At 47.0% G+C, this 25,517-nt stretch overlaps 1 protein-coding gene across 9 annotated transcripts in view; it reads left to right on the top strand.

Annotated features, from left to right (window-relative positions):
• The window catches only part of KAT7 (lysine acetyltransferase 7), a 707,790-nt gene that overhangs the window by 160,030 nt on the left and 522,243 nt on the right, over positions 1-25,517 (top strand). For all 9 annotated transcript variants that reach the window (XM_086923976.1, XM_086923975.1, XM_086923978.1 and 6 more), the window contains one exon: positions 10,823-10,973. In XM_086923976.1, the coding sequence (XP_086780102.1) occupies positions 10,823-10,973 (151 nt within the window). The remainder of the gene's footprint in view (positions 1-10,822; positions 10,974-25,517) is intronic.

Here is a 25,517-nt window from a genome sequence, read left to right as displayed (position 1 = left end):
TGTGGAGTACCTCAAGGCTCATCCCTAAGTCCGACACTTTTTAACATCTATGTGTCGGACTTAGCCAATGTCATTCGGGCTTATGGGATGAGCCTTACTTCCTATGCAGATGACACCCAGTTGGTCCTAGCCATCAAGAACAATGGCTATAAAATAGCGGATGATCTCAAATCAGGCATGGTAGCAATTGGGAGCTGGATGGCCTCCAATTGTTTAAAGTTAAACTTCGATAAGACGGAAGTAGTCATCTTTGGACTGCTAACTCCAGAGTGGTCGTCCAATTGGTGGCCTTCCTCCTTAGGCCCCCCTCCTGAGCCTGTTAGCAAGGTGAGGAATCTGGGTGTCATTTTTTTTTTTTTTTTTTCTTTTTAAGAAATCTTTATTGTCAAGATGGCACAATACACAAACTTATAAGCATACAGAAATTCGATCGTGGACCATTGGCGTTTACAATCATGAGAAATGTGAGAAATTATTAACATGTCGTGATCAAACAATTTTGTCTACCACCTTGATGTGTGCATGGAGCGTTCGTAACAGTCCGTGAAATACAGGTTTCAAGTTATACCTGCAGAGCAGTTCCTCACGGTAATCCTTGCTTTTCTCACTCGTGGTATGTGTACCCGCTCCTAACAGTTCAATTTTAAAGCTTAACAAAAACAGTTAACCCAACTAAGGTCATCACTTGGCAACGGGTAATGCCGTATACAGTCAGCAGTCGGTCAATCCACACCAGTAGTACTAGTTCTAGGGTAGCCTCGCCACCCCACACCCTCTCGAGGCACCCCAGTGCTCAGTATGTGGACTCACGCCATCTAGTCGTCATCCTCCTCAGATTCTGAATCCTGGCCCTCCGGCAATGGTGTACATGGTTCTCCCCTATATTTGTTCCACGGCAACCACACCTTATTCCACTTACGGGGGCAAGCTCTCATCACGTATACTGCCCTTTCTTTTATCATTAAAAGGTCCATGTTCCTTATCCACCCTGCTACTGTAGGCAGTTCCGGGGCACCCCATTTTTGCGCTATATCACGTTTGGCCACTGTTACAGCCAGCGTAACCCACAACTGCCCATACCGGTCCAGGTCATTAGGCTCCCAAACGTTTAACAGGCACATACGTGGTTCTGGCATGACTGACACTTCCATGGCCTGGGAGACAGTACGCATAATTTGCCTCCACACATCCTGGATTCGTGGGCAATCCCATAAAGTGTGGAGCAGAGTACCCTCCTCCCCGCAGCCCCTGAGGCAGTATGGGTGTGGTGCCCTTTGTATTTTATGTAGGAGTGGTCTGGTGTAATAAGTGCGGTGTAGAATCTTGAGTTGTACTAAGCGGAACCTGGCCGATATGCCTACCTCCCGTGGTGATGCAAGCGCCTCGTTCCACTCCGTCTCGTCCATCTCGCCCAGTTCCCCAACCCATTTCTCTTTAAGCTTCTGTGTGGGGTCCGGTAAGTTGTTAACTAGTTTTTTATACATGAGAGAGGTAGCCTTTTGCTCCATAAACTCTGTTAGTAGCCTGTCCTCTAGTGGTGATGAGTCTGGGAGTGTGGTGTCAGGCGGGATTGCCTGTAGGAGGGCGTGTCGTATCTGCACATACCTGAACGTCTCGGTGGGGCTTAGTCCGTATTGTTGTTGGAGTTGGGAAAATGCAAGCACTGTGCCCCCTTCCCACAGGTCTCCTACCACTGAGATCCCTACGCTGTCCCACTGTGTGAATCCCTTACAGGACCTCAGGTTTCCCAGCGCCTTAGTATCCCACAACGGTGTTAATCTGGTAATTTTTCCCTTCCAACCCAGACGTGATTGTGCCGTGTGCCATAGTTTTGCCGTGTGTAATGTCGGGCCTAGTAGGTTTTTAACTTGTGAGTAGTTGTATAGTACCGCGAGCATGCCGTCTATACCCAGCTGAGACCAGTCCGCCTTATATGCGGGATCGCTCCGTGGGGTGTGGATCCAGTGGTTAATTACTTTAAGCTGTGACGCCCAATAATATAATTGAAGATTGGGTAACGCTATCCCCCCCTCATACCAGCTCTTCACCAGTTTATTATGCGCTATCCGCGCTGGGCCATTACTCCACAACAAGCTTGATACCAGTGCAGCGATTTGCTTAAAGTAGCGTGGGTCCACGATATAGGGGGAATTCTCAAGTACATATAAAAACCTCGGGAGAGCCATCATTTTATACAGCGCCGCCCGCCCAAGGAGGGTCAGCGGTAGTGTAGCCCAGAATTTAACGTCCGCACGTAGGCGAACCAGAGGCGGCAGTAAGTTCTCGGTATGATATCCCTTAGCATCAGTAGTAACGACAATTCCCAGATACTTAAAAGAGGTGGATGTTATTTTTAGGGGGCAGTCGTCGTGCAACAATGGGGCTGGGCCCTTAAGCACGTACATTATGGATTTGGCCCAATTCAGGGTGTAGCCCGACGCCTTGCCATGCTCATCGCACAATGTCAATAAGGCAGGGACTCCTTCGGTGGGATTGACCATGTAAATTAGCATATCGTCTGCATACAGGGAGACTCTATCCTCCCACCCTGCCTCCCAGGAGATGCCCCGGAACAGTGGCGTTGCTCTGAGCACTGGGTGTCATTTTTGATGATCGCCTTGCGTTTCATCCACATGCTAACCAGATCACCTCCTCAGTCTTTTTTAAACTGAAACTCATTAAAAAAAATTCTCCCTTTTCTTCCAGACAAAGCCGGTAAAACTCTGGTCACTTCCCTAGTGTTGTCCACTTTGGACTATTGCAATGCTTTATTCCTCAATGCACGAGAAGGAGTCTTAAACAAACTACAAATAATACAGAATTCAGCTGCCTGGCTTCTGGGAAACATTCCCAAACATCACTCTGCCTCTAATACCAATGCATCGTGTATAAGGCTTTGCATAATCTAGGACCGGCTCATCTCAGTCGCAATTTGATTCCCTACCGCCCGTCCAGAACACTACGCTCCTCTTGCTCAGTCAATCTTGTGGTTCCCCGTACTAAAACGGTTTCATGGGGTGACAGAAGATTCCTGGTGTCGGCTCCAAAGTTGTGGAATACTCTACCCCACGTGATCAAAGCCAGTCCATCTTTATGGTCTTTTCGTAAGCAACTTAAGACCTGGCTTTTTAATCAATAGATACCGCTCCTTCCTCCCAGGGTAAATAATTCAGATACTTAGCGCCGAGACGCCTACGGGCCTTTGTTTGCGCTTTAGAAATATCAAAAATAAATAAATAAAAATCAGGTGAACTCTAAAATTATAGTTGCAGGAGATTTTAATGCTGCGTTCGAACACTCCACTTTACTAAGTGTGTCCCTAGAAGAGGAGGATGAGGTTTGGGGAGTCCCCAATTTGGTAGCCGGTAAATCCGCCCAGCGTCAGTCTGTTTCTCTGCAGATTGCTTCCCTATCTGCCGGCAGGCGTTTGAGGGCATGCAGTGGGAGAACCCCTTCAGATCTAGGAAGAATGGCTACTTTTAAGAGGGTTATCTATACAAGTGTCATAGACTATATTTTCGCTGATGTTAGAATATGGTCTTAAGTGGAGGACATGATAATTGAACCAAGGACACACCGCGATCACAACTCTCTGTTTTTAAAATTAAAGGGCAAGGATCTGTTTAGGGGTGCTCATTGTTACATTTCTAAACTAATAGAGCCAAGTCCAACTAATAACCGTGGGAGAATTAGATGGCCCAAAATATAAGCTGATCAAGATCTTTATGCTAAATTGTATAAGTCTGTAGCGGCCACCTTCACTTGTATGTCCAGCCATAAAGAGAACACTGGTTTGTCTAACACTTTGTATGTTACTGCCGCACACAAACACCTTTTTGAGGAGTTGCAGTTAGTCTTTTTAAAACCTAGGCGAGCCGGGAAATGTGTAAGGTCTCACAATTGGTTTAATGACGACTGTAAGAGTGCCAGGAAGGCACTATAATTAGCAGTCAGGGGCGTTCTAGATCGGATTTAATTCTTGCCCGCAGCTGCGGCGGCAGAGTTGTTGTCTATTGAGGGCGTAGCAGTGGGGGCTGAAGCCCAGTTAAGTGGCTTGCAGAGACGGGAGTTATCTCCAGATTCCGGTGGCCACCACCTTGTTTTTAGGTCTGTTTCAGTTCGGGACTTGTTACCTCTATGAATTACTGTGTTTTTTTGCGGTGGGGAACCCAGTGTCGATCTCCTGTGATGTTGCGACTGCTGTAGGCTTGTTTTCAGCCGGCTAGGCGTGGTGCGGTGTGCCTGATGTCGGAGCCTAGAAGTTGGAAAGATAGGTGACTAAAACCAAGCAGGAGGTTTAGCAGCTGCTGGCCTTCTCATGAGAAGGATGGAGCAGACCTTGAAACTGTACAGATAATCTACATTTTTCAGACTTTGAGCTAGTCATTCCTGAATCATCACTTAAAAGTATCAATAAGAGAAAGAGGCTGAATATGTACATTGTTTTTAAATTGATTGCAAAGTTTTAAATAACTGTGTGCTTTTAAAAATTATATTACTGTTTTGCCCTGTATTTACCCCATGCGGTGTTACTCCCTCCCGCACTGCCACCGCGAACTCTGCAGCCGACTAGGAACTGTTCAGGGATTCACGCGGGCCTAGGCGCCATTTTCTGACCAGTTTGGGTGACTGCCTAGTTGTTTTTAGCTGCCCGCCCTCCAGGTATTTAGACGCTATTTAAATCGCGCTGGGTCTTCGCCCGCTAGCTAGACACATGAGACACTTTCCATAGGCTCAGCCGGGAAAGCGAGGAGTGTGCATACATTGTTTTTAAATTGATTGCGAATTTTTAAATAACTTTGCTTTTAAAAATTATATTACTGTTTTGCCCTGTATTTACCCCACGCGGTGTTACTCCCTCCCGCACTGCCACCGGCAACCCTGCAGCCGACTAGGAGCTGTTCAGGGATTCACGCGGGCCTAGGCGCCATTTTCTGACCAGTTTGGGGTGTCGGTCTAGTTGTTTTTAGATGCCCGCCCCCCTCTACCCTACTTATGGCCACCACTAAATGTCCGCGCAGCGGTCGCGCCGAAGGCGCGCCAAAGGCAAGCCCGTCTGCGCCCGTCATCGCCTCTCACCAGTCCCCCTGGTCGAGTGTTGCCGGAGCCACTCGTTTACGATAGAGAGGTACTCTTAACTTTGAACCCAGGTGGGGAGAGGTGTGGGACACTGCCAAAGCAACTACGGGTGACAGGTCTGTCCTGATCTGTGTGTAACTTTGCAGTCCCAGCATCCGGGTAGAGTGCGACTTGCCAGGGAACTCGAGACTCACGCTCGGGTCACGGTTCTCCAATTAAATGTTAGATCACTGGCTAAACGTCATCTGGAGGTACAGACTCTTATTGCTGAAGAATCCCCTGATGTGTTCTTTATCTGTGAAACCTGGCTACGAGATGACGATATGACAGGAATAGTAAATCTCACACTCCCCGCAGGATATTTCATCGAGACGATAAATAGGGATACCAGAGGCGGTGGTATTGCAGTAATTTATAAAGCTCAATACCCCTGCTCCTTTATCAAGGAAGATCTATGTGGCAGTGAATGTGCCCGTTTTAAGATTGCTATTAGTGCACAGTTTACTCTCTCAGGACTGTATATCTACCGCCCACCGGGACCTGCCTCGAAGTTCATCGAGGCTTTGCTAGAAGCAGCTAACTCTCTAGTGGTAGGATCGGCTAACTTTACAATTTTGGGGGATTTGAATCTCCATTTTGATCAGATCCAGGATCCCACTATCCGCAATTTGTTGGTTGATCTGTCCGCCTTACAGCTAGACTCGCTGATTAATGTTGCCATGCACTTGGCTGGTCATATTTTGGACCCAGTGTTCTCGAATATCCCGCAAGTGAAAGGGGATCCACCTATACCTATGGGATGGACTGACCACTTTCTGGTCAGAGTCAGTATGGTGATTCCAGAGCCTTTCTCGATGGAGGAGATGAAGAGGGTCTTGAAAAGGCCCTGGCATAAACTCAAGCTGAAGGATTTCCATACTTTCTTAGGGACGTTTTCCCTGGAGGGCCTGGCTGATCCGGAGGTGGCGTACTCTGCCTTCTGTGACTGGAGCGTAAGAGGCCTGAATGTTCTTATTCCAGTCAAATGGACCAAGGGGCGCAGGTCCAGCCTCTTGCGGATGTAGCCAGAGAATGGGGCCTGTCGCTGGTGTCTTATGCTGACGACACTCAGCTGGTTATCACTCTTACCGAGGCTCCCTCTACCTCTACAGCAAGGTTCAGGGATGGACTGGCAGCGGTAGCCCAATGGATGACAGACAATTGCCTACAGCTCAACGCTGGCAAGACCGAGGTGCTGCTCCTCGGCAAGAACACCAGTCACTGGAACCAACACTGGTGGCCATCCTCACTGGGCACTGTCCCTCCCCCCAAATCACTGGTCAAAAATTTGGGTGTATGGATGGACTCATCACTCAACTTTAAAACCCACACCAAAAGAGTAGCGGCCACCTGTGTGGGCTTGATGAGGAGCCTTAATCCCATACTCGGATTCTTTGATCCCAAGGTCCGCCAAACGATCATCCAAGCTACAATTCTGTCTCGCATAGACTACGCAAACGTCTTACTCGTGGGCGCCAATAAAGCAGAGATTGCGCGTCTGCAGCGTATACAGAACACCGCGGCAAGAACCTTGGTCGGACTTCCTCGCAGATGTTCGGCCAGGGCCACAATCCGTAAACTACATTGGCTGCCTATCGAATCCCGAATCAAGTTCAAAGCTCTCGTCATGATCTTTAAAATCCTCAAGACTGGCCGCCCAGAAATCCTCCCGCCCCTCCTTACACCGTATGTTCCACAGCGCAATCTGCGCTCACTAGGACAACTGCTGACGATTCCTTTTACAAAGCTGGCTCGCACTGGCGGACGCTCCTTCCGAGTTTAGGAGCCAAACTTTGGAACAACCTGCCCCTTAGCATCCGCTCACTGGAAAATCTATACGCCTTCCGAAGAGCCGTGAAAACCCACCTATTTCCTCCCCTCTAGGCCCTTGCCGAATCTCTGCCCTTGGATGTTCTGTGGTTTACTAGCGCCGGGACGCCCCTTTGCTGGGGCAGCTGTTTGCGCTCTACCAATATTGTAACATAACATAACATAACCCATGGTATAGTGAGGCTCTGAGAGCATTGAGGAAGCAATGCAAGCGAGCCGAGCGGACATGGAGAAGGGAATATAAAGAGGAAGATAAAGTAATTTATCTGGCTAAAATGAATTTGTTCATTTTAGCCAGATAAAATGTTCTGCACGTGCTACATCCTATACAGAGGAAATAAAAACTAGCCCTAATCCCACTAAATGCATTTTCAAAATTGTGCAAGAGCTAAAAAATTCTAGATGCAGAATATCTAATCTATCCTCTGCACAGCAGTGCGAAGAACTAGCCATCTTCTTCGTTGAAAAGGTGCAAAAAATCTATAAGACCTTTTCGCAGCACCTACCCAGTCCATCTGGTTTTGTTGATACTAGGGTTGGTGGCTCCACCTTAGCAACGATCCCATTGATCTCTGGGGAAGAATTAGCTAAACTATGCAGGAAACTGAGAGCGGGTTCGCCATCGAACCCTATGAGGCCGGCTCAATTTATGGAGTCCCTGGCGCACATCCAACAGCCGATCGGCGCCATACTTAACCTGTCCTTTTTCACTTCTATAGTCCCTAGGGCTTGGAAACAGGCATGAGTATCCCCCATTATTAAGAAGCCCTCACTGGATCCGTCAAAACCAGAAAACTTTAGGCCAATTTTCTTCCTCCCGTGGGTGGCCAAGATTGCGGAGGCTCATGTGAATAATGCTTTATCTCTGTATATGAGCCAAAATGACATTCTGGATCCGTCGCAGAACGGGTTCAGGCCTGGCCATAGTACAGAGTCTGCTCTTCTTGCCTCTACGCAACACTTAAGGATGATCCTTGATGCCAGTCAGAGTGCAGCGCTGATCCTGTTGGATCTCAGCGCTGCCTTTGATACTGTCTCACATGACATTCTGCTGCACCGGCTGGAGGCGGCAGGTATTACTGGATCTGCCTTACAGTGGTTCCGGTCTTTCTTAGAGGAGAGATCCTTTCGGGTTTCGGCGCCGCCATACATCTCTGTCTCACTCTATTGGCCAGGGGGTTCCGCAAGGTTCGGCACTTAGTCCATCTTTGTTCAATCTATACGTGCAACCTCTGGCAGTTGTGGCAAAAGAGTGGGACTTAGCGCTGGTGTCATGTGCGGATGATACCCAGCTGGTCATTACTCTAGCTGAAGGGCCATCCACATCAGCTACTAGGTTTAGAGAAGGTATGGCAGCTGTTGCCCAATGGATGGCAGACAATTGTTTACAGCATAATGCTAGTAAAACAGAGGTTTTGCTAGTAGGGAAACACATCGCCCTCTGGAATGAGCATTGGTGGCCGGCTTCGCTGGGCACAATTCCAACGCCAAAGCCCTTAGTTAAGAACTTGGGAGTGTGGATGGACTCCTCACTTAGCTTCCAGACCCACACAAAGAGAGTGGCAGCTACGTGTGGGCCTGTTAAGCGGCCAAAAACCTATCCTGAAGTATTTCGAACCAGCAGTGCGTCAGGTCATTCATTGTTCAAGCTATGATTATCTCTTGTTTGGACTATGCCAGTGTATTACTCCTGGGTGCTAACAAAGTTGAGGTACTGCGACTCCAACGGGTTCAAAACCTGGCAGCGAGAACTCTGATTGGGCTCCCTCGCAGATGCCCTGTCAAAGCAACAATTGGAACACTGCATTGGCTCCCGATTGCCTCCCGGATTAAATTTAAAGCCCTTGTTATGGCGTTTATGATCCTTAAACCGGGAAACCGGGCTTATTGCGCCCATTGTTGACCTGGTACCTCCCCCGCCGTAGCCTGCGCTCGCTGGGACAACACCTGGTGAATGTACCACGAATCAAACTTTGCCACATGGGAGGGCGCTCCTTTCGGGTGTTGACGGCTACACTATGGAATTCTCTGCCGAGCCGCATCCATGGATTAGAGAACCTGTTGGCTTTTCGGAAAGCCATGAAAACTCTCCTCTTTTCATCAACATAGGCTGTGGTCTTTGTCTGGCTAAACTTGAGTACCTGTCTCTTGATCTAGCAGCGCCTGGACGCCTCTTTGCTGGGGCAGCTGTTGCGCTTTACCAAACCCCTAACATAACATAACATAACATATGTGACCAGTGTGAGTGCAGTGCACGCCTAAGTAGAACATGGACATACAAAATTGCTACCGTTAAACAGCATAGCCCTTTCATGAAATGCAATATAAATTGGTGTAAACCATTGAAAAACCCTAAGGGGCACATGCATTATTGTAAATACCGGTCGCAAGGGGGCAGATTGGTAGAATCTGCCCCTTTGCGACTGGTATTTTTGCATTTGGGATGCATCAACCCAAATGCAATATCGCAATTTAGGTAATTGCAAATTTAGCGATTACCTATATTGCGAATACATTTATGGAATCGCAAATTGCGATTCCCTAAATGCAATGGATGATGCACTTTAAAATTGCGATTTTGCTATTTGGTATTGCAAATTACCATCAATTTAAAGTTGATGGTAATTTGTGAAAACTTTGAAATATGCCCTTTTGTGCATTTTTCAAAGTGCCATGTTGTGCGCACACACGTACCCTTGGGGCATGTATGCGTGCAACATGTGATCACATGCAAATTTTAGGGGTGCACCAGGGTGGACTTTTGGCCCCCTTGCACCTTTGAAATTGCATGCGCAATTTGCGAGTACCTATTTGGTACTCGCAATTTCCATTCATTTCCATGGACTTCTTGGCCCATGGGAATTAATACGATCTATTCCTTAATTGCGAATCGCAATTTGCAATTAAGTAATATGTACGAATCGCTAATATTTTAGCGAACTCTACATGCATAGGCAATTGTGATTCCATAATCGCAATTCTGGAATCTCAATTGCCTTCAATGATGCATGTGCCCCTAAATGTTTGCGTTAAGCTCAGGTATGGAATTTGAGGGAGAGGAACTATTCATTAAAAAAATGCAACCAAAAGGAAGTAGCCTTTTATTTTGTTGCGTTGGGGACAAATAGTATTCACCCTTTAATGAAAGAAGTGCCCAGACTGCCCAGTCTGTCTCCTTTAGGTAATGGCTCATTGATTCTTTTAATTGTTGAACAAACAGTTGGCATAATCAGTGGTATTGAATATTGATATTTATTAGCAGACCGTAGCGTGCATGCTATTAGGATTTCTGGTCCTGACGAAAACCATATTTCCCCATAGAGAGAGGCACTCCGTTAGATGGCTGAAACATGTTGACCACATTGAAGATAATTGAGATCACTTTAAATCTAAAAAAAGATCCACCACTGTTTCTAAAGTTTGACCAGGACCTCCATTACTAAAATCACTATATGTGGAAGAAGTTCCTGAGCCAATTCTAAAAATTACACACACTGTCACAATCACAAACCCCCCCAGCTCTGCTGTAATCGGACATCGTAGCACATCCTAGAAGCATTCGGCGACCAGAGTGGGAACCCTATGATAAAGCATGTCAGCAACTAAGTTGGTGAGTGAGGGTTTTTAAGCACCCTGCGAGTTCCAAGGCACACTCGCCACAAGGATTATGAGAATTCCAATTGTCTAATCTTTAGCTGAATAGGTGGCAAACTCATTCTTGTTTATTATAATATTGATACTTGCCACTAAATTGGTTTGAAACCTTTTGTGGAGATTTGTTATAGCTCTCAGTTTGTGTATGAACACAGTCTGGGGTATTGTGGTGTGGAAAAAAAATTGTCGGCTGCTAATGGCATGATTTACAATGTTACAGAGGAATGCTGGCAGCAGTTCAGATGGGACAGAAGATTCTGATTTTTCAACAGACGTAGAGCACACTGACAGCTCTGAAAGTGAGAGGAGAAGGTCAAGGAGATCTGCCAGAGTCACCCGATCTGCTGCCAGGCTTAGCCAGAGTTCACAAGGTACTGTGGGGATGGCTTTGTGGTCTTGAGCTATAGGACCTCCAGTAACACCCTTGTACTTCCTAGTTCAATAGTATTAAAACAGATGCATAGCAGTAAAACATTTTTATTTGGTCAGTCCTGTTTCGAAGCAATGTGTTTTCAGTTCATATGACTTGTAACTAAGATCATCTTGAAGGATCCTTAACAGTGTTTGGAGACGGTTATCATCAAAGAGCTTGGTATATAGATGTTTCCTTTATATATCTTTTAACATGTTGACCGCTTGAGTAAATTCCAGCTTCAAAGGCATTAAATTGTGTATCACCGTAGTATTTTCTTCTCTCTATCATCAAATCAATTAGCATTTTTACAGCTCAACACTTTCACCCCTAGGTATCAGGCCACAGTTTTATTTTTATTTACTCCCCCTGACCCCTTTGTAGTTCTTTCCTGGGTGTAGTCAGTCTTTCCAATTTTGCAATACAGTAATCTTTACTATGCTGCTTGTTTCTTAGCAGCTTTCTAGTGTTTTCAACCAGGAGCAGGACAGAAAAAATGTGCTAGTTAAAGATAGTATGACTATAGATCCAATGTGCAAAAAATGTGTGCAATGGCCATTGCAAAGGATCTGCAAGTTCCTCCGTTCTCTTTGGGAAATAAGGCAGTTACTTGTTAGACTATATGTAGAGATATATTTAGTGCTCTTAAGATTCAGATTCTCCATTCTATGATTTACATTAAAATAGATCAGTGCATGCAGATTTTTTTTAAAATGTATTAAATATTTTAATTTTTGTAATGAGATACTATTGAGAAGGTGACCTACTCATTAATTCAAAACTTCTTCACAAAATCAATTTGATTCAAAGTACTACTGCCTCGACAGTTGGTATAGGCGGAAATGTCGTCCAATCGGTACTACAGTATTTCCTGGTATGAGCCATGCCACAGACTCGCCACCTGAGGAGGTACTGCTTTTGGTATCTATTGACAATTCGAGGACTCTGTGGTTAGAAGTTATTAAAAGAACAAGTTACAAACCTCAGGTTGCTCAGCCTTCCTCCCCGTTCTGTTGAATGGATTCATGTAGCCCCTTAATAAGATCCTAATGTATTAGCCTGCACACTGCCACATTCTGATTTCAATGGATCTGCATCCGTTGGCATAGACCAAGATCAGAAGAAACAGATGTCAGCGCGATCAGGTTGTGCACATATAGATCCCCAGTGTCACCTCTGGGTTGGGACGAATTGGACGCAGAACCACACAACGCCACTTGTTGATGCATGTTGGAATTGATAGTAAAAGTGTCCAGATCCAGTCTTGTGTGCATAGGGAAATTCATGTGGTGCAAATCTACAGCTAGGTAGACTTGAGTTAGAACAGGTGTTACTGAAGGTAAGTAACGTGTTTGTTTGGTTGAAAGGAAGACAAAATCTTTGAAAGCAATGCAACGGTCTTGCCTTTGGGACCAAATAAGTAAATCAATGTGCTACATACAATGAATAAAACAATCCCGTGACGTAGCTGAAAACAATATATACTATCAGGGACAAATACAAAAAACCATATACATAGGTTGTATCCATATCCCCACTTCTCATCTCTGGTGTCTGTAGGGATCTATCCCACACCGCTAGGGGTAATGCCGGCCAGTGACCGTGAATCATGTGCTAACTGGCGCCGGGACATGTAATCCCTATATGGGCCCCAAATGTCGATTGGCCTAGAAGAGCTGGGGAGTAAGGTACTAAATTCCTCGCAGTTCACATTACAAAACGCCAGGCTATTTAACCAGGAGCGGAGCGTAGGAGAGCGTTTGTTGCCCCACAGTAATGCAATCTCCTGTTTGGCCAAAAGGATGTCAAGTGCAGCTAACCTGCGAACCTTCTTAGGAATGTTCACTACATAACCCAACAATGCAATCTCGGGTAAAGGAAGGAGTGACATGGACAATATCTCTCCCAGGGTGGAGTGGACTTCCACCCAATACTGGTGTATTTTAGGGCAGATCCAGGTTAAATGTGCAAAGTCGGCAAAGGGGGCCAAACATTTCCGACAATGGTGAGGCCTGGAGTTATCAATTCTGTGTGTGTGGGCCGGAGTAAAATACATCTGGCGCAGGAATTTAAACTGAAGCAACTTATGACGACTCTTCAGAGACGTCAGTCGTGGCTATACAGCAGTATTCCCACCGATCATCTGAGATCGGTCCACCCAAGTCCGCCTCCCAAGCAGCCCAAAGCCTTGAGTCATCTATTGGTTTAAGCGTCCCACACTGTTTGTACAATTTGGAAATCAGGTGCGCACCATCTGGATTCTGAATCAGCAAGGTGAGGGGAGGGGTCTCAACCGGGGCCAAGGGGAAGGAGGGAAATCCGGCTCTCAAAGCAGAGCGTATCTGGGTGAGAATGAGTCCATAAAGGAACGTTCGCTAAATCGAGCCTCTTGTGTTAGTGAGAATACAAGCCAGTCCGGGAACAAGTCTCTGAGGGTACGTATGTTGAATTTCACCAAAGTGCGCTCAACCGAAGTTTCCCCGATGATTGGGAGAAGGGAGGAGTTAGGCAATGGTAAGGCTGGGGAATACAAAAGATCTAATCCCAAAAGTCTACGCAGTCTAATCCAAGCTCAGCATGTAGTGGAGACTGTTTGGATGTCTCGGGGGTCCCGAGGGAAGCCGGTGGAAAGAAGCGTAAGAAGCTGTCTCGGGAGAACCAAATCTGCCTCTGGTTTCAAATACGGGATGCGCACGTCCAGATGGAACCAGGCGTATGCGTAGCAACACTGCGCGACTAAATAATACAGATAAAAATCTGGAACACTGAGCCCTCCTCTATCCGGTGGCAAAGTCAAGATTTTCCAACTGACACTGGGTGTCTTATCCCCCCAAATCAGGCGTATCAAAATAGAGTGAAGCTGCGTGAAAAAAACCTTGGTATGGGGGACTGGAATGTTATTAAAATAATACAAAGAGCGGGACAAAACTATCATTTTAATGATATTGATTCTACCCGCCATGGACAGGGGTAATCAGAGCCACCTGGTGACCTGCGATTCCAAAGCACCAATAGCGGATTACCGAGGCGGTGTCAAGATGAATGTGGACACCAAGATATTTAATTGAATCATCGCACCATTCCAGCGGAAACTCGCACGGCCAAGGCGTGATGAAGGCTGTAAGTGGGAAAATGACCGATTTGTGCCAATTGATATGGAGCCCTGAAAAATTGCCGAAACGTATGATTTCCTGAATCAACCGGGACAGATTATCTTGAGGAATTCTGACATACAGCACCGTGTCGTCTGCGTGCATGGAAAGCAACAGAGGACCTGTACGAAATTACAAACTGCGTTGTAGATGTTTCTCCTGAAAATGTCGAGCTAAAGGGTCCATGGCTAAAATAAAGAGGAGAGGGGACAAAGGACAGCCCTGTCTGGTGCCTCGCGACAAAGGGAAGGGGTCAGATAAAGTGCTGTTGAGACGTAACCGGGCAGTGGGTATAGTGTATAAAAGGGTAACCGTGGCGATAAAACACTCCGGCATGCCCATACGACGCATGACTGAAATAAAAAAGGGCCACTCAAGGGAGTCAAAGGCCTTCTCCGCATCAAGTAAAATTGCGGCGGCAGGTGTGGAAGGTTCAATACGGTGCAACACGGTGAATAGCGTCCGGAGATTAAGAGAGGTGGACCTGTGGGGAACAAAGCCCGACTACACAGGGGAGATGATAAATTCCATCAATGGTGATAATCTAATGGCAATAACTTTGGCTAAAATCTTGTAGTCCAAATTTAACAGGGACAGTGTCCTGTCCGAAACGCATAACATAGGATCTTTCCCGGGTTTGGGCAATAAAATGATCACCGCTTCTCGAAATGTTGGAGGGAGGATACCCACTTCAAGAGCCTCGGCATAGACCTCAACCAAGCGCGGCACCAATATGTCCTTGTATGCTTTATAAAAGTCAGCCGAAAAGCCGTTAAGTCCAGGGGCAGAGGACGCGCGCAGGGCATCAATCTCCTCTACGATGCTGTCTGAAGTGATGGGGGTCAGAAGGAAGTCCTGCATATAAGGCTCTAGATCGACCAGAGCCACCTCGGATAAATAAGCCTCTTGGGTCCCCAGAGAGGCAGGAGGAATAAAGGGTTTTATAATAGGTGAGAAACAGCTCACCGACAGCAGGGGTGGAGTGGATGGGGGAACCATCAGGTCCCGTCATAGAGACGATATATGTGGGGCCCCTGGGGGGGGCGTAACGTGTTAGCCAATAGGCAGCCCCGGGCGCTCACCTTCCCCGTACCGGCGCGCCACGCAGTGTTTGTTTAGGAACGATCGTTCCCTATCAGCCTCGTCTCGAAACTCAACACACAGTTCCAGCCGTCGGGCAGCAAGAGAGTCAGAGGGAGAAGTAAGCAATTTTCGGTCTGCTGCAGCAATATTCTTCTCTATCTGGTCCAAAGTGGAGCGCAGATCGCGAAGGACTCTGGCATGCTTTGAGATACAGACTCCTCTTATATAAGCTTTAAAGCCCTCCCACAAGACTGCCCACGTGTCAACAGAACCAGTGTTTAGGTCAAAATTATCTTCTATAGCCTGTCTGACTTCCTCTCTAAAAATGGGGTCCATCAAGGCACGCCCGGGAAAGCGCCACTTCGGCTCAAAACCGCCCGCACGGGGAACCGACAACTGAATGAGCACCGGGGAGGGATCGGAAAGAGTGCATGGGAAAGTCAGGACTGACCCCAACCAGCCCGCAACGCCGGGGGAGACCAGCCAATAATCAATTCTAGTCCAGGTGTTGTGGAACCCAGAGTTGTGAGTGAAAGAAGGGTGGTGTGCGTGTAGATGGGACTCCACGTCTACTAAGGAGTACTGCGTGCAAATTTCCCAAAGGCCAATCGGGCATGAGGCTTGGAGTCCGGCGTAGACGCAGTACTGCCTCGAGTGGTCCAAAAGAAGGTTAAAGTCCCCACCCATGATCAGAAGTCCGGTGTCCACAGAGAGGAGGCGGATTAATAGGGAATGAAAAAAGGAAGGAGAGTCATTGTTCGGGCCACACGCATACAAGGGTAACCCTATGCCACATCAGCAGACCAGTGACTATCAAGAACCGGCCATCGGGGTCCCGATGTGTGGTACAATGCGCAAACTGAATTCTTTTGTGTACAAAAATGGCAACACCCCGCAAATACGTGCTATAGTTAGAAAAGAACCTGTGCGGGCCCTACCCAGAAGCCATTGAAGTAACACCCGTGCCTGCCAAGTGGGTCTCCTGCATAAAGAGGATATCCGCTTTGTGTCGGGCTACATAATTCAAAACGTGTCGGCGCTTCCTATTATTATTCAGGCCACGTACATTCCACGTTAACAACGAAAGCCCGGAAGGACCAGGCACATTTCCTAACTGTACCATATATACTGTAACAAAAAAGGGAATTCCGTGTAAAAATGCATCACAACACGTAAAACAAACATCATCTTCTGCCAACTGGTATATCCATCATTAAACAAAACATAAACCCCCCACCACCCAACCTCTCACTCCCTAGGAAGAGGAGCACCCAAACGTAAGAACACAAAAAACAAACTATGGAGGTATTCACCATGGGGCATGGCAACGCCACACCAGTCGGGCAAATCAGCAATCAGACATTATAAGAAGCGGAAAAGGGGAAATATGTGAAAGAGCCAAAGTCAATAGGACACCACAAAGGAGCATTAACAAAAAGAACTGCACTCAGCCATTCCCTGGTGGGGAGAAGAGGTCCATGCTGGACTGCGACGACCGCAGTGGTGGAGAAGCGGCTCTAGACCCACTCGCCGCCCCGTTGCTGTCTTTCTTGAAGTCGCGAAAGAACTCCTGTGCAGCATTTGGAATGTCGAAGATCCTAGGCCTGCCATCAATGTCCACCTTGAGATGGGCCGGATACAGCATGCCGTAGCGGAGCCCCAGATTTCTAAGCATGGCTTTGACACTCTGATATTTGCGCCTGGCCTCCTGCACCATGACGGTGAAATCTGGAAAGACAGAGTCTATACCCCTGCCACTGGATCTCACCCATCTTGTGGGCCACTCTTAGGGTAGTGCCTCGGTCGCGAAAGTTCATAAGCCTGGGGCCCATTGGTCTGGGAGGCAACCCAGGCCTGGGGCGGGGGCCCAAGGATCGATGTGCACACTCGACAACAAACCCCTGGGTGTAGGACTCCCTGCCAAAAAGATCAGAAAGAAGCTGCTCCACAACCGAGTCCATGCGACCAGTGGCCGTCGTCTCCGGTACTCCAAGAACGCGTATGCTATTGCGGTGCCCCCGGGCCTCCAAATCCTCGTTTTTTTTATAGCCACTTCCTTAAGGATCTTCTCAACCCTCTCCAGCTGTTTCAAAGAGGAGGAAGCCCCATCTTCAAGATCCGACACCCTGGATTCCACCACATCCAGCCTACGATCGTGGCCCTGGACCTTTGCATTCATGTTGGCGAGTTTCTTATCCAGGTCATCAAACTGGGCATCCAGGGCCTTGAAGCCCGCTCTCATTTCAGCCAGCATGGCAGCGGCAAGGGGGGCCGAGCCGTTCGCGTCCTGAGGGGGTACAGCCTCTGTGGCCGAGTCTGCCGTGGCATCCGACGCAGCACCCGGCGCAGCACCCGGCGCCTTATCAAATTGAACCTTGTGCTCTATTTTAACCATGGTGACAAACATGATGATCCAGAATTGAGTGGAAGCCGACCAGTACTTAAACCCCTGTGTAGGACACGTTTGGTAGGACCAGAAGGTACTGCCTGGCCAGGTAGGCGAAGGCGGGAACGCAAAGCCACAACCCCAGAGGCCAGGCAGGGAAGCCCGCGTGGGCAGTGGAGCATGCACAGTGAACGCCCCGATGAAATCCGGTCAACCAGGAGGGCAGCAAACCAGGAGGAGAAGGATCGCTGCCTGAAAGGAGCAGCAGGAAGACGGGACCGGTACAGCACCAGAGGTAGGAGTTGCAGTATTGTCAATAAGGCAGGACAACCAGGCGGGGGTCACACACCAACCAGTTGCGGCAGGACGCGGTCAGCGGTTTCGGGTTGCAGGAGGGCCAGAGAACGCAGCAACCAGCCAGGAAGGGCAAGAGGTCAATGAGGGCATAGCAAGTGTGAGGGGTCGCTCATTGGTGAGACCAGGCAGCCACCAACCAAGCCAGGTGATCGGAACCGCAGGTGTAGCCCAGAGGGGCCCCAAACTGGAAATGAGGGGGAGCCAGAGAACGAGCTCAGCTGGCAAAGGAGCGCCCCCCCCGGCGCCTGGAGGGGCGATCCCAACCACCCACCACCACGAGCCCACCACAAATTCCCGAAACCCGCCCTAACCCCAGATCACCTCTCCCGCGGCCGGCACTCAGGACTGGCACACTCCCCTACTCAAGGCCTTGGCTTCCGCAGCGCGGCAGGCCTGATGGCCAAAAAGTCCGCCCTAGCAGCGGGGGCCAGGCAGGCAAGTGGCAGTCAAGGAGCGGGCAGCGAGAGCAGGCCCCAGGGCAGGCGTAAACTGGGAAAGCGGCAAGGCAGGGGGCAGCAAGGGACAAGGGGCGCAGACTCGCCCCATCCCTGGCGGCACCACCGCAGAGGATGGGAGGCCGAAACTGGATCCCGGTCCCATTGGGCGGCGGCAGCGTCTCAGGCAGTGCCCCAGCGGCTAAAGCGGCATCTCGCACCGCCGCGGAGGTCCACAGCCACAGGAGGACAGTGCAGGCATGGAGGGAGGCCCTCTCACAGCAGGATCGCAGCTGTCGCAATCGCCCGACCGGCGGAGCTCTAGTCGGATACGCCCATCTTGGTCGCCTCCGTAGCCACGCCCCCACAGTAACATTCCTTTTCAACAGGAATGCAAGTAATCCGGTTAGCCAAATTTATGTAGCATAAAAATGATGTATGGAAATAAAAATCTGAGCCACTTGTAATTGCATTTACTGACCAGGACAATTTGTGCTGCAATAAGTGTGTTAGAGAGAACTGGGTGAACTTTGTGATCATTAATGACATTTGTTGAGATTGGACTGGAGTTGCATGCATTTTCTTAAATGAGAGAATGGGTGTGTAAATTATGTGAAATGTTGTGGTGCTAAAGATAACCGCATATTCAATAATATTGAACTACATTACAGTAGTCTGAAAGATTTTTGTTAATGTATCCCTGCTGAGAAACCGTGTGTATGAGTTTAAGCCTTGTGTAGAAATTGGACTTCCTCTGTGATCACAAGATTGTAAGCTTGTTAGCCAAATTGGGGGGAAGTATCCATTGTGACTACTTCATAAATGATTCAGCTGGTTTTGAAGAATGTGGGCCAGCAAAACTCCCACCAACTCCAGTATCGGAAACCCAACTCCAGACCCAGTCCTGAATCTGCCCTATTACTGACCCTGCTCTGGCCTGAACGACCTGCTCCGGCTTCATCTCTGTGTCCAAACTGGCGACCTGAATCTATAGCTGTAAGCAGTATGTCTTCTGCTTCCGCTCCCCTGCAGCACTACAGCTGCTGAGGTGGTGGCGCTGCTCTAATGATGGTATGACCCAGGTGCTGCATTATCCGTTCAGCCTGGACTCTACTGCTTTCCTTTCCATGACTTTCTATTCTCTGGAACCACAGCTGCATTTACCAACCAGACTCCATACTCTCTCTCTTACTCAGCTATTTTCCTTCTATTTGATTTGCATATGCTTGTGCCTCAGCTGGACATCATTGGCCAAACAAATATGGGTAGCGAGCATTGGCAATGACAGACCAATTAGCTTTGCCACTGCTATCTGCTGTTAACAAGCACAAAACTAATGGCAGAGTTTTTGAAACGGAAGCTTTGCTCTTGTCATAAAAATGATAGTGAACAATCTTCTCGTGAGGTTCAGTGTATCTGATAGGCACTGCTCTCATGTCTGTTCCAGCGTTTGTCGGGCATTCAATATTTTAATACACAGATGCGAGCTGTTGCTGTTTAGTGATAATATAATTATCCTTGTTTCTGTGGCATTATACAAATCGTCTGAATATGTTCAGAGTTACCACTGACAGCTGTCTATAAATCATATTACTCCTCATCCAGTATATTTGAGCTGTTTTTCCACCCTTTTTAGGTCGCGTCTAGAAGTAGCGCACATGTACTGCTCTGCAAGGCATGCTGTAATCCCTCTGTGGGCTAAGGCTACACCTACCACTTTCCATTTGTGTGCTTTGTGTGCCTTTCAAAATTGCTTTCATTTTATTGGTGAAACACTGCTCTTTGTCCTGCATTTGGGTGTGTTTTCACTTTTGTGGGGACTGCCCCTGTTTCATATACCATTAATGTCTGGTTTATTTATCCTTTGTTCTGTGTGCTTTTTTTTGCCATTGTATGGTCCTATGCCTTTTTTCACTTGCCCGCTGCCTCTCTCGTTCCCTTCATGGATGCCTTTGCTCCAGCCCTCTCCCCATTGCAGGGGTTGCTGCTGCTTTTGTCTGGGGTTTATCCTCGCCGTCTTGGTTGCTGACCAGCAGACACAGCTGAAGTTTGTCGCCACCATCTGTATATTTCAAGGAGTGACCTGCTAACAAAGCCAGTGAAAGTGCACAAGTTTACGGGAATTTGCCTCACATCTTCTAGGCATTTAATCCAAGAAATAGACCACCTCAGTAGCTGCAAGTAGGTCTCCAGACTAGCGCTGGGTGCGCTTGCCATTATTTGGGTGTGGAGTTCATTTTGTCTCCTCCGTCTTCTGAAGTGGTGGGACTTTGTGAGAGCAGCTGCGTAACCTGCTGACATGTCTCTTCCCCATGGTTAAAAGTACAGCTCCTCACAAATTAAATTGTGCAGTGCTGCTCTAGGCACTACTTGGGTAGGTGGCATTTCTCTGCAGACTGCTGTTCCGATGACTGGTTAAGGCAGATGACTGGCTTAGACGCAGATCTCTGTATTTTCGACAGTTACAACAGTAGCTGTCTGCTTGTTGTTGTTAGGTTTTTTTTTCCTACTGGAGCAGGTCTAAGTTAAGTGCTTGTGGCTCACTGGGCGCATTCCTCTGCCATATGGGGTGTGGCCATTTTAAGACTTCACAGTTGAGTCTGTTAATTGGCATCAAAGTCAATCCAGTGCCCTTTTGTGCTTGGATGACACAAGAGTTGGCTTTACTGGTGTCTGGTGATTTGTGCTGTATGGGAAGTTCTGTTCTCTCACTTTTACTCACTGCAGGGGTTGCTGCTACTTTTATCCGGGGGTTGACTCCGTCGTTTATCACTGTCAGAAGTTCTTTACTCCTGTTTTTTCCCACTGTGGGGCCAGTGCAGCCTGTACCAGAAGTTTGGTCCTCTCACTTGTATCCACTGTAGCCGCCCACAGTGAGCCCTGTTCCTCCCCAAATCCAAGTAGGGGTGAATGCTGCATCTACCCAGAGTTCTCCGCCGCTCCTTTTGGTCGTTATGAGTTTTTTCCTGGAGTGAGACAGAAGTTTTTGAGTTTGAGACTGGCTGATCTCCTATCTTTAATTGTCCGGATTTTCATCGCATTGGCCTCCCGAAATAGAGCTACCTCCAGTGGCTGCTGAGTTTGTTGCACCGGAGACTGAGTTGCCGCCACCTGTTGGCCTTTTGCTAAGGTTCTTTTGGATACCACAGATGCCGTTGCAGCCTTGAGCCAGCTTTAAGTTCTCCTTGGGAATCAGCGAGTGGCTATAATGTACTGCAGGCAGAATATGATCAGAAGTGCAGAACCAAGCGCTATATAAAAGCCTAATCCAGAAAGAATTGATACCCAGAGTGACTTTGTCAAGTAATGTCCACAGCCCATGCACTCTGTGCTTTCCACCGCAAACTTGCAAACATATCACTGCTGCAGCAAAAAGACAATTAAAAAGTTCAATGGCAGTAGCAAATTGCAGGTTATGGCATTATGGGTTTGCAAATGAGTCCAGGAACTGCTTCTATCTCCACATTACAGTAACATACCAAGTAAGAATTAAGGCTGATATTACAAGTGCAGGAAAACAGAAGCAGAACCATACTGCTTACGTTTTGTAAGGCTATAATCAATGGATTGTTGCGGGGATTCTGCTCATGCACAGAACTATGCGCAGGAACCCGAGACCTCGGTGTGTCCCAAAAACCCACCTCAGTGCCCAGAACCCCAATCCGACTAGCATCAGTATCTCATTCGTTCTCCTTACTACAGCGAAGCTACCAATGATTAGACAACCCAGAACAAGCGACTTAGGTACCTCTCAAGAATAGTGGGAATCAAGAACACTCTTTCATTTTTATTCTCATAAAAGTCGACAACATGAGTAATCAGAGACCCGGTATAGTTTTAAATGTTTATTTCAACTACGTGCTCTAAGATGCAGTATCTTTGCTAACATAAGTAAAAAGATGCATACAATCAATAGTCAGCATTGTTACAATTCCATAAAATACAAAAGGAGAAATCCTAATATAATGATAGTGGAATCAGGTCTATAGTGCCTTGTGTACCACCCTACCTTGCTAGGAGCTAGGTATTATAATAGAAGATCTCTATGCTAGAATGGGCGACCCCATACCTCCAAGATCAGGTGAAGTGAATCACATCCCAGATCATCACAGCTCTTCGTCGATGGAAGGTGTTTTCAAAAAGATGCCTCTCTAATGCATGCAGTGCAATATTAAAAGCATCCGAGTTTCAGAAAATGAGCAGTTGTGTGAATGTTGTGTCTAGAGCGTGGGCTGATCACCCTGCATCAACAGCATACATTGTTATTTAACCTTGAACACTTTGTGCAGACTTGAGGTCACAATGTGAGTCTAGAGATGTGAAAAACAGATCGTTCTCATGTGAAAGAAAGCAAGCAGTTTGACTTTATAAAAAGTGAGACATTTAGGGCCAGATTCATCAAACAAAAATCCGCTCGCAAAGGGCCAGATCCTGAGAATCTGGCCCTTTGCGAGCGGTATTTTTGCATTTGGGATGCATTATCCCAAATGCAAAAATCGCAATTCTAGAAATCGCTAAATTGCGATTATTTGCATTTAAGGAATCACAATTTGTGATTCCTTAAATGCAATGCATGAACCATTCCTAGATTGCGAATTCGCAATCTGGGGTCGCTATTTACCGCGAAGTCAAACTACGTGGTAAATAGCTAAAACTTAGAAAAATGCACTTAAGTGCATTTTTCTAAGTTGTATGTTACACACACACACATGTCCTTGGGACATGTGTTTGCGCAACACCTGTGAACATTACCATTTCAGGGGTGCAACAGGGTGTCCTTTGGACACCCTGGCACCCTTGAAATTGCGGCACATTTGCGATTAGCTAATTGCTAATCGAAAATAAGGAATGACTCCCCATTCTTTCCTATGGGCCTTTAGGCCCATAGGAATGAATGGGGAAAGCCATTCCTTATTTGCGATTAGCAATTAGCTAATCGCAAATTAGTAATCAGTAGGAATCGCAAATAATATTGCGATTCCTACATGCATCCCGTTTTGCGAGTCTTTAATAGCGAATCCTTAAAATTTGCTATTAAGGACTCGCAAAACATGACTTTGATGAATCTGGGGGTTAGTGTTGTGTGCAAAAGCGGCAAAATGGCGTTTGATCAACTAACTCACTTATACTAACATAGCAATGTCTGCAGGTAGAACCGTATCTTCACCACCGGATATTTTCTTAACTTTTCATGCAAAAACACTCCATGAATAATCAGTGTAACAGCATTAAGGTAACTATGTTGTTCCATTTCACATGTTTGACTTACTCTTGCATTCTCTATGAGGGTTTGATATTTCCAGCATGTTCATTACTTTTTTTTTCCAGCCATCATATTACTCTTGTCTACCCTCCCTCATAACCTATTATATATTTTTTGATTCTGAAGTGCTGCAAGGTCATACGAATTGCAATGGCGCTATACAGATATCATCACTTCACTGCATTAAAAACAAAAAAACAAAAACTGTCAGTTTCAACACCAAGAGCTCTATCTTTCACAAATGTGAGACCGATTATATTGCAAATGCTTGTTGCTATTTCCTTGTAGGAGACGCCCTTAAACACCACTCTGTTTGCGTCCACACTCCCACCTCCCTCCGTCCCAAACATTCTTTGAGTGTGTAAGGCTGGCAGGCCAGGTAACAGCGCATGATCAATGAATGCGGATTGTATTATTATGCATGCACCCAGATTTGCGTTTATTCCTATTCCAGCCCTGAGCTCACTGAAAAAAGGATTGACGCCGCTGTTGAATGGAGCAATATTGCCGTCTAGTGGCTAAAATGTAAAGTTACATTTTTGTTTCAAAATGTGAAATGAGCTACTGGTTATCAATTTGACATGACACCAACTGCACCTACATTTCATGGTTTTGAAATGTATATAGTCCTTTATATCTGGCTGGTCTTTTGATTATTTTAACGAGTAATTACTCTGGTTCAGTGCAGCAAAATAAATACTATAGGACTTATTCCAAAATACACACAGTACTACGTAAAACAGTGACGTTCTCCTTTCTCGTCTGCTTTTAGTTTGTACAATATGATCAGAAATACCGCAGAAACGTCCTGGCCGGAGGGATTGGCGAGGGGGGTGTAGGGGGAGGGGTGGGTACGAATCGACGGAACACCATCGCTGATATGTTTTGACATGTCATGTGACACGGAGGAAGACCAATGAGAGAGCGAGTATGTTCTCTTACATGAGGTGACTCGCACAGAAGTAATGGAGGGATGACCAGGAGAAACAATGAGTGAATATGCTATGGGAGGACCACACACACAAAGGCAGGATAATTACCACCAATGCACCAATACAAAGGCAGCATTTCTGAATGCCACATATAGAACAAATGGAAATCTGTAGGTGTGCTTGAAGCCTACAGAGGTGATACAACAGATCATCCTGCCAGTGCAAGCACTGTGTAGGCTCGACCAAAAAAAGGACATACTAACCCCCCACAGCCATAGGCATTGGCCAAAGTTATAAGCAATAATTCACCATAGGCATGTGCAGCAGCAAAAATAGCATCCACAAATGGAAGGTCATATTATCAGCAACTGCCCTTTCAGGAAGACCAACATCCTCTCAAATGCACATTATGCCAGGGATGGATTTTGAGGTAATGGCTGGGGCAGAGGTACACAGTGTAAAGGCACATTTACTACCAATTAATGGCCTTGTTACCGTTTCCGCATGGAAGACGGAGGTTGTACCTTCCTCCGTGAGAGGCTGTACTCTCAGACCAGGTGATGCTTTTGGCCATGGCTTACAGGTGCTGCCCTCATACCCATTTAACATTTCAGCTCGCCCACACCATCAAAGAGCAAGAACTGGTATCCCAAGGACCTGTAAAATAAGTACAGCTACATCCAAAGGAACAAGGTGTCTATTTAATGTACTTCCTCATACCCATGAAAGATGGGGCTTTGGGGCAAAACTCTGTCCTCAAGCTCTCACCTCCATAGTACATAAACTACAAATTGGCAACCATACAGGTTGTCGTACTTCTCCAAATGGGGAACTATTGGCAAGATCACCCTCAAGGAGTTTTATATCTACATACTCATTCATGCTGTTACCCACTC

The sequence above is a fragment of the Lissotriton vulgaris genome, chromosome 5 (genome assembly GCF_964263255.1).
Source record: "Lissotriton vulgaris chromosome 5, aLisVul1.2, whole genome shotgun sequence".
In the NCBI taxonomy this organism is placed as follows: Eukaryota; Metazoa; Chordata; class Amphibia; order Caudata; family Salamandridae; genus Lissotriton; species Lissotriton vulgaris.
This window is presented reverse-complemented; position numbering and strand designations above follow the sequence as displayed.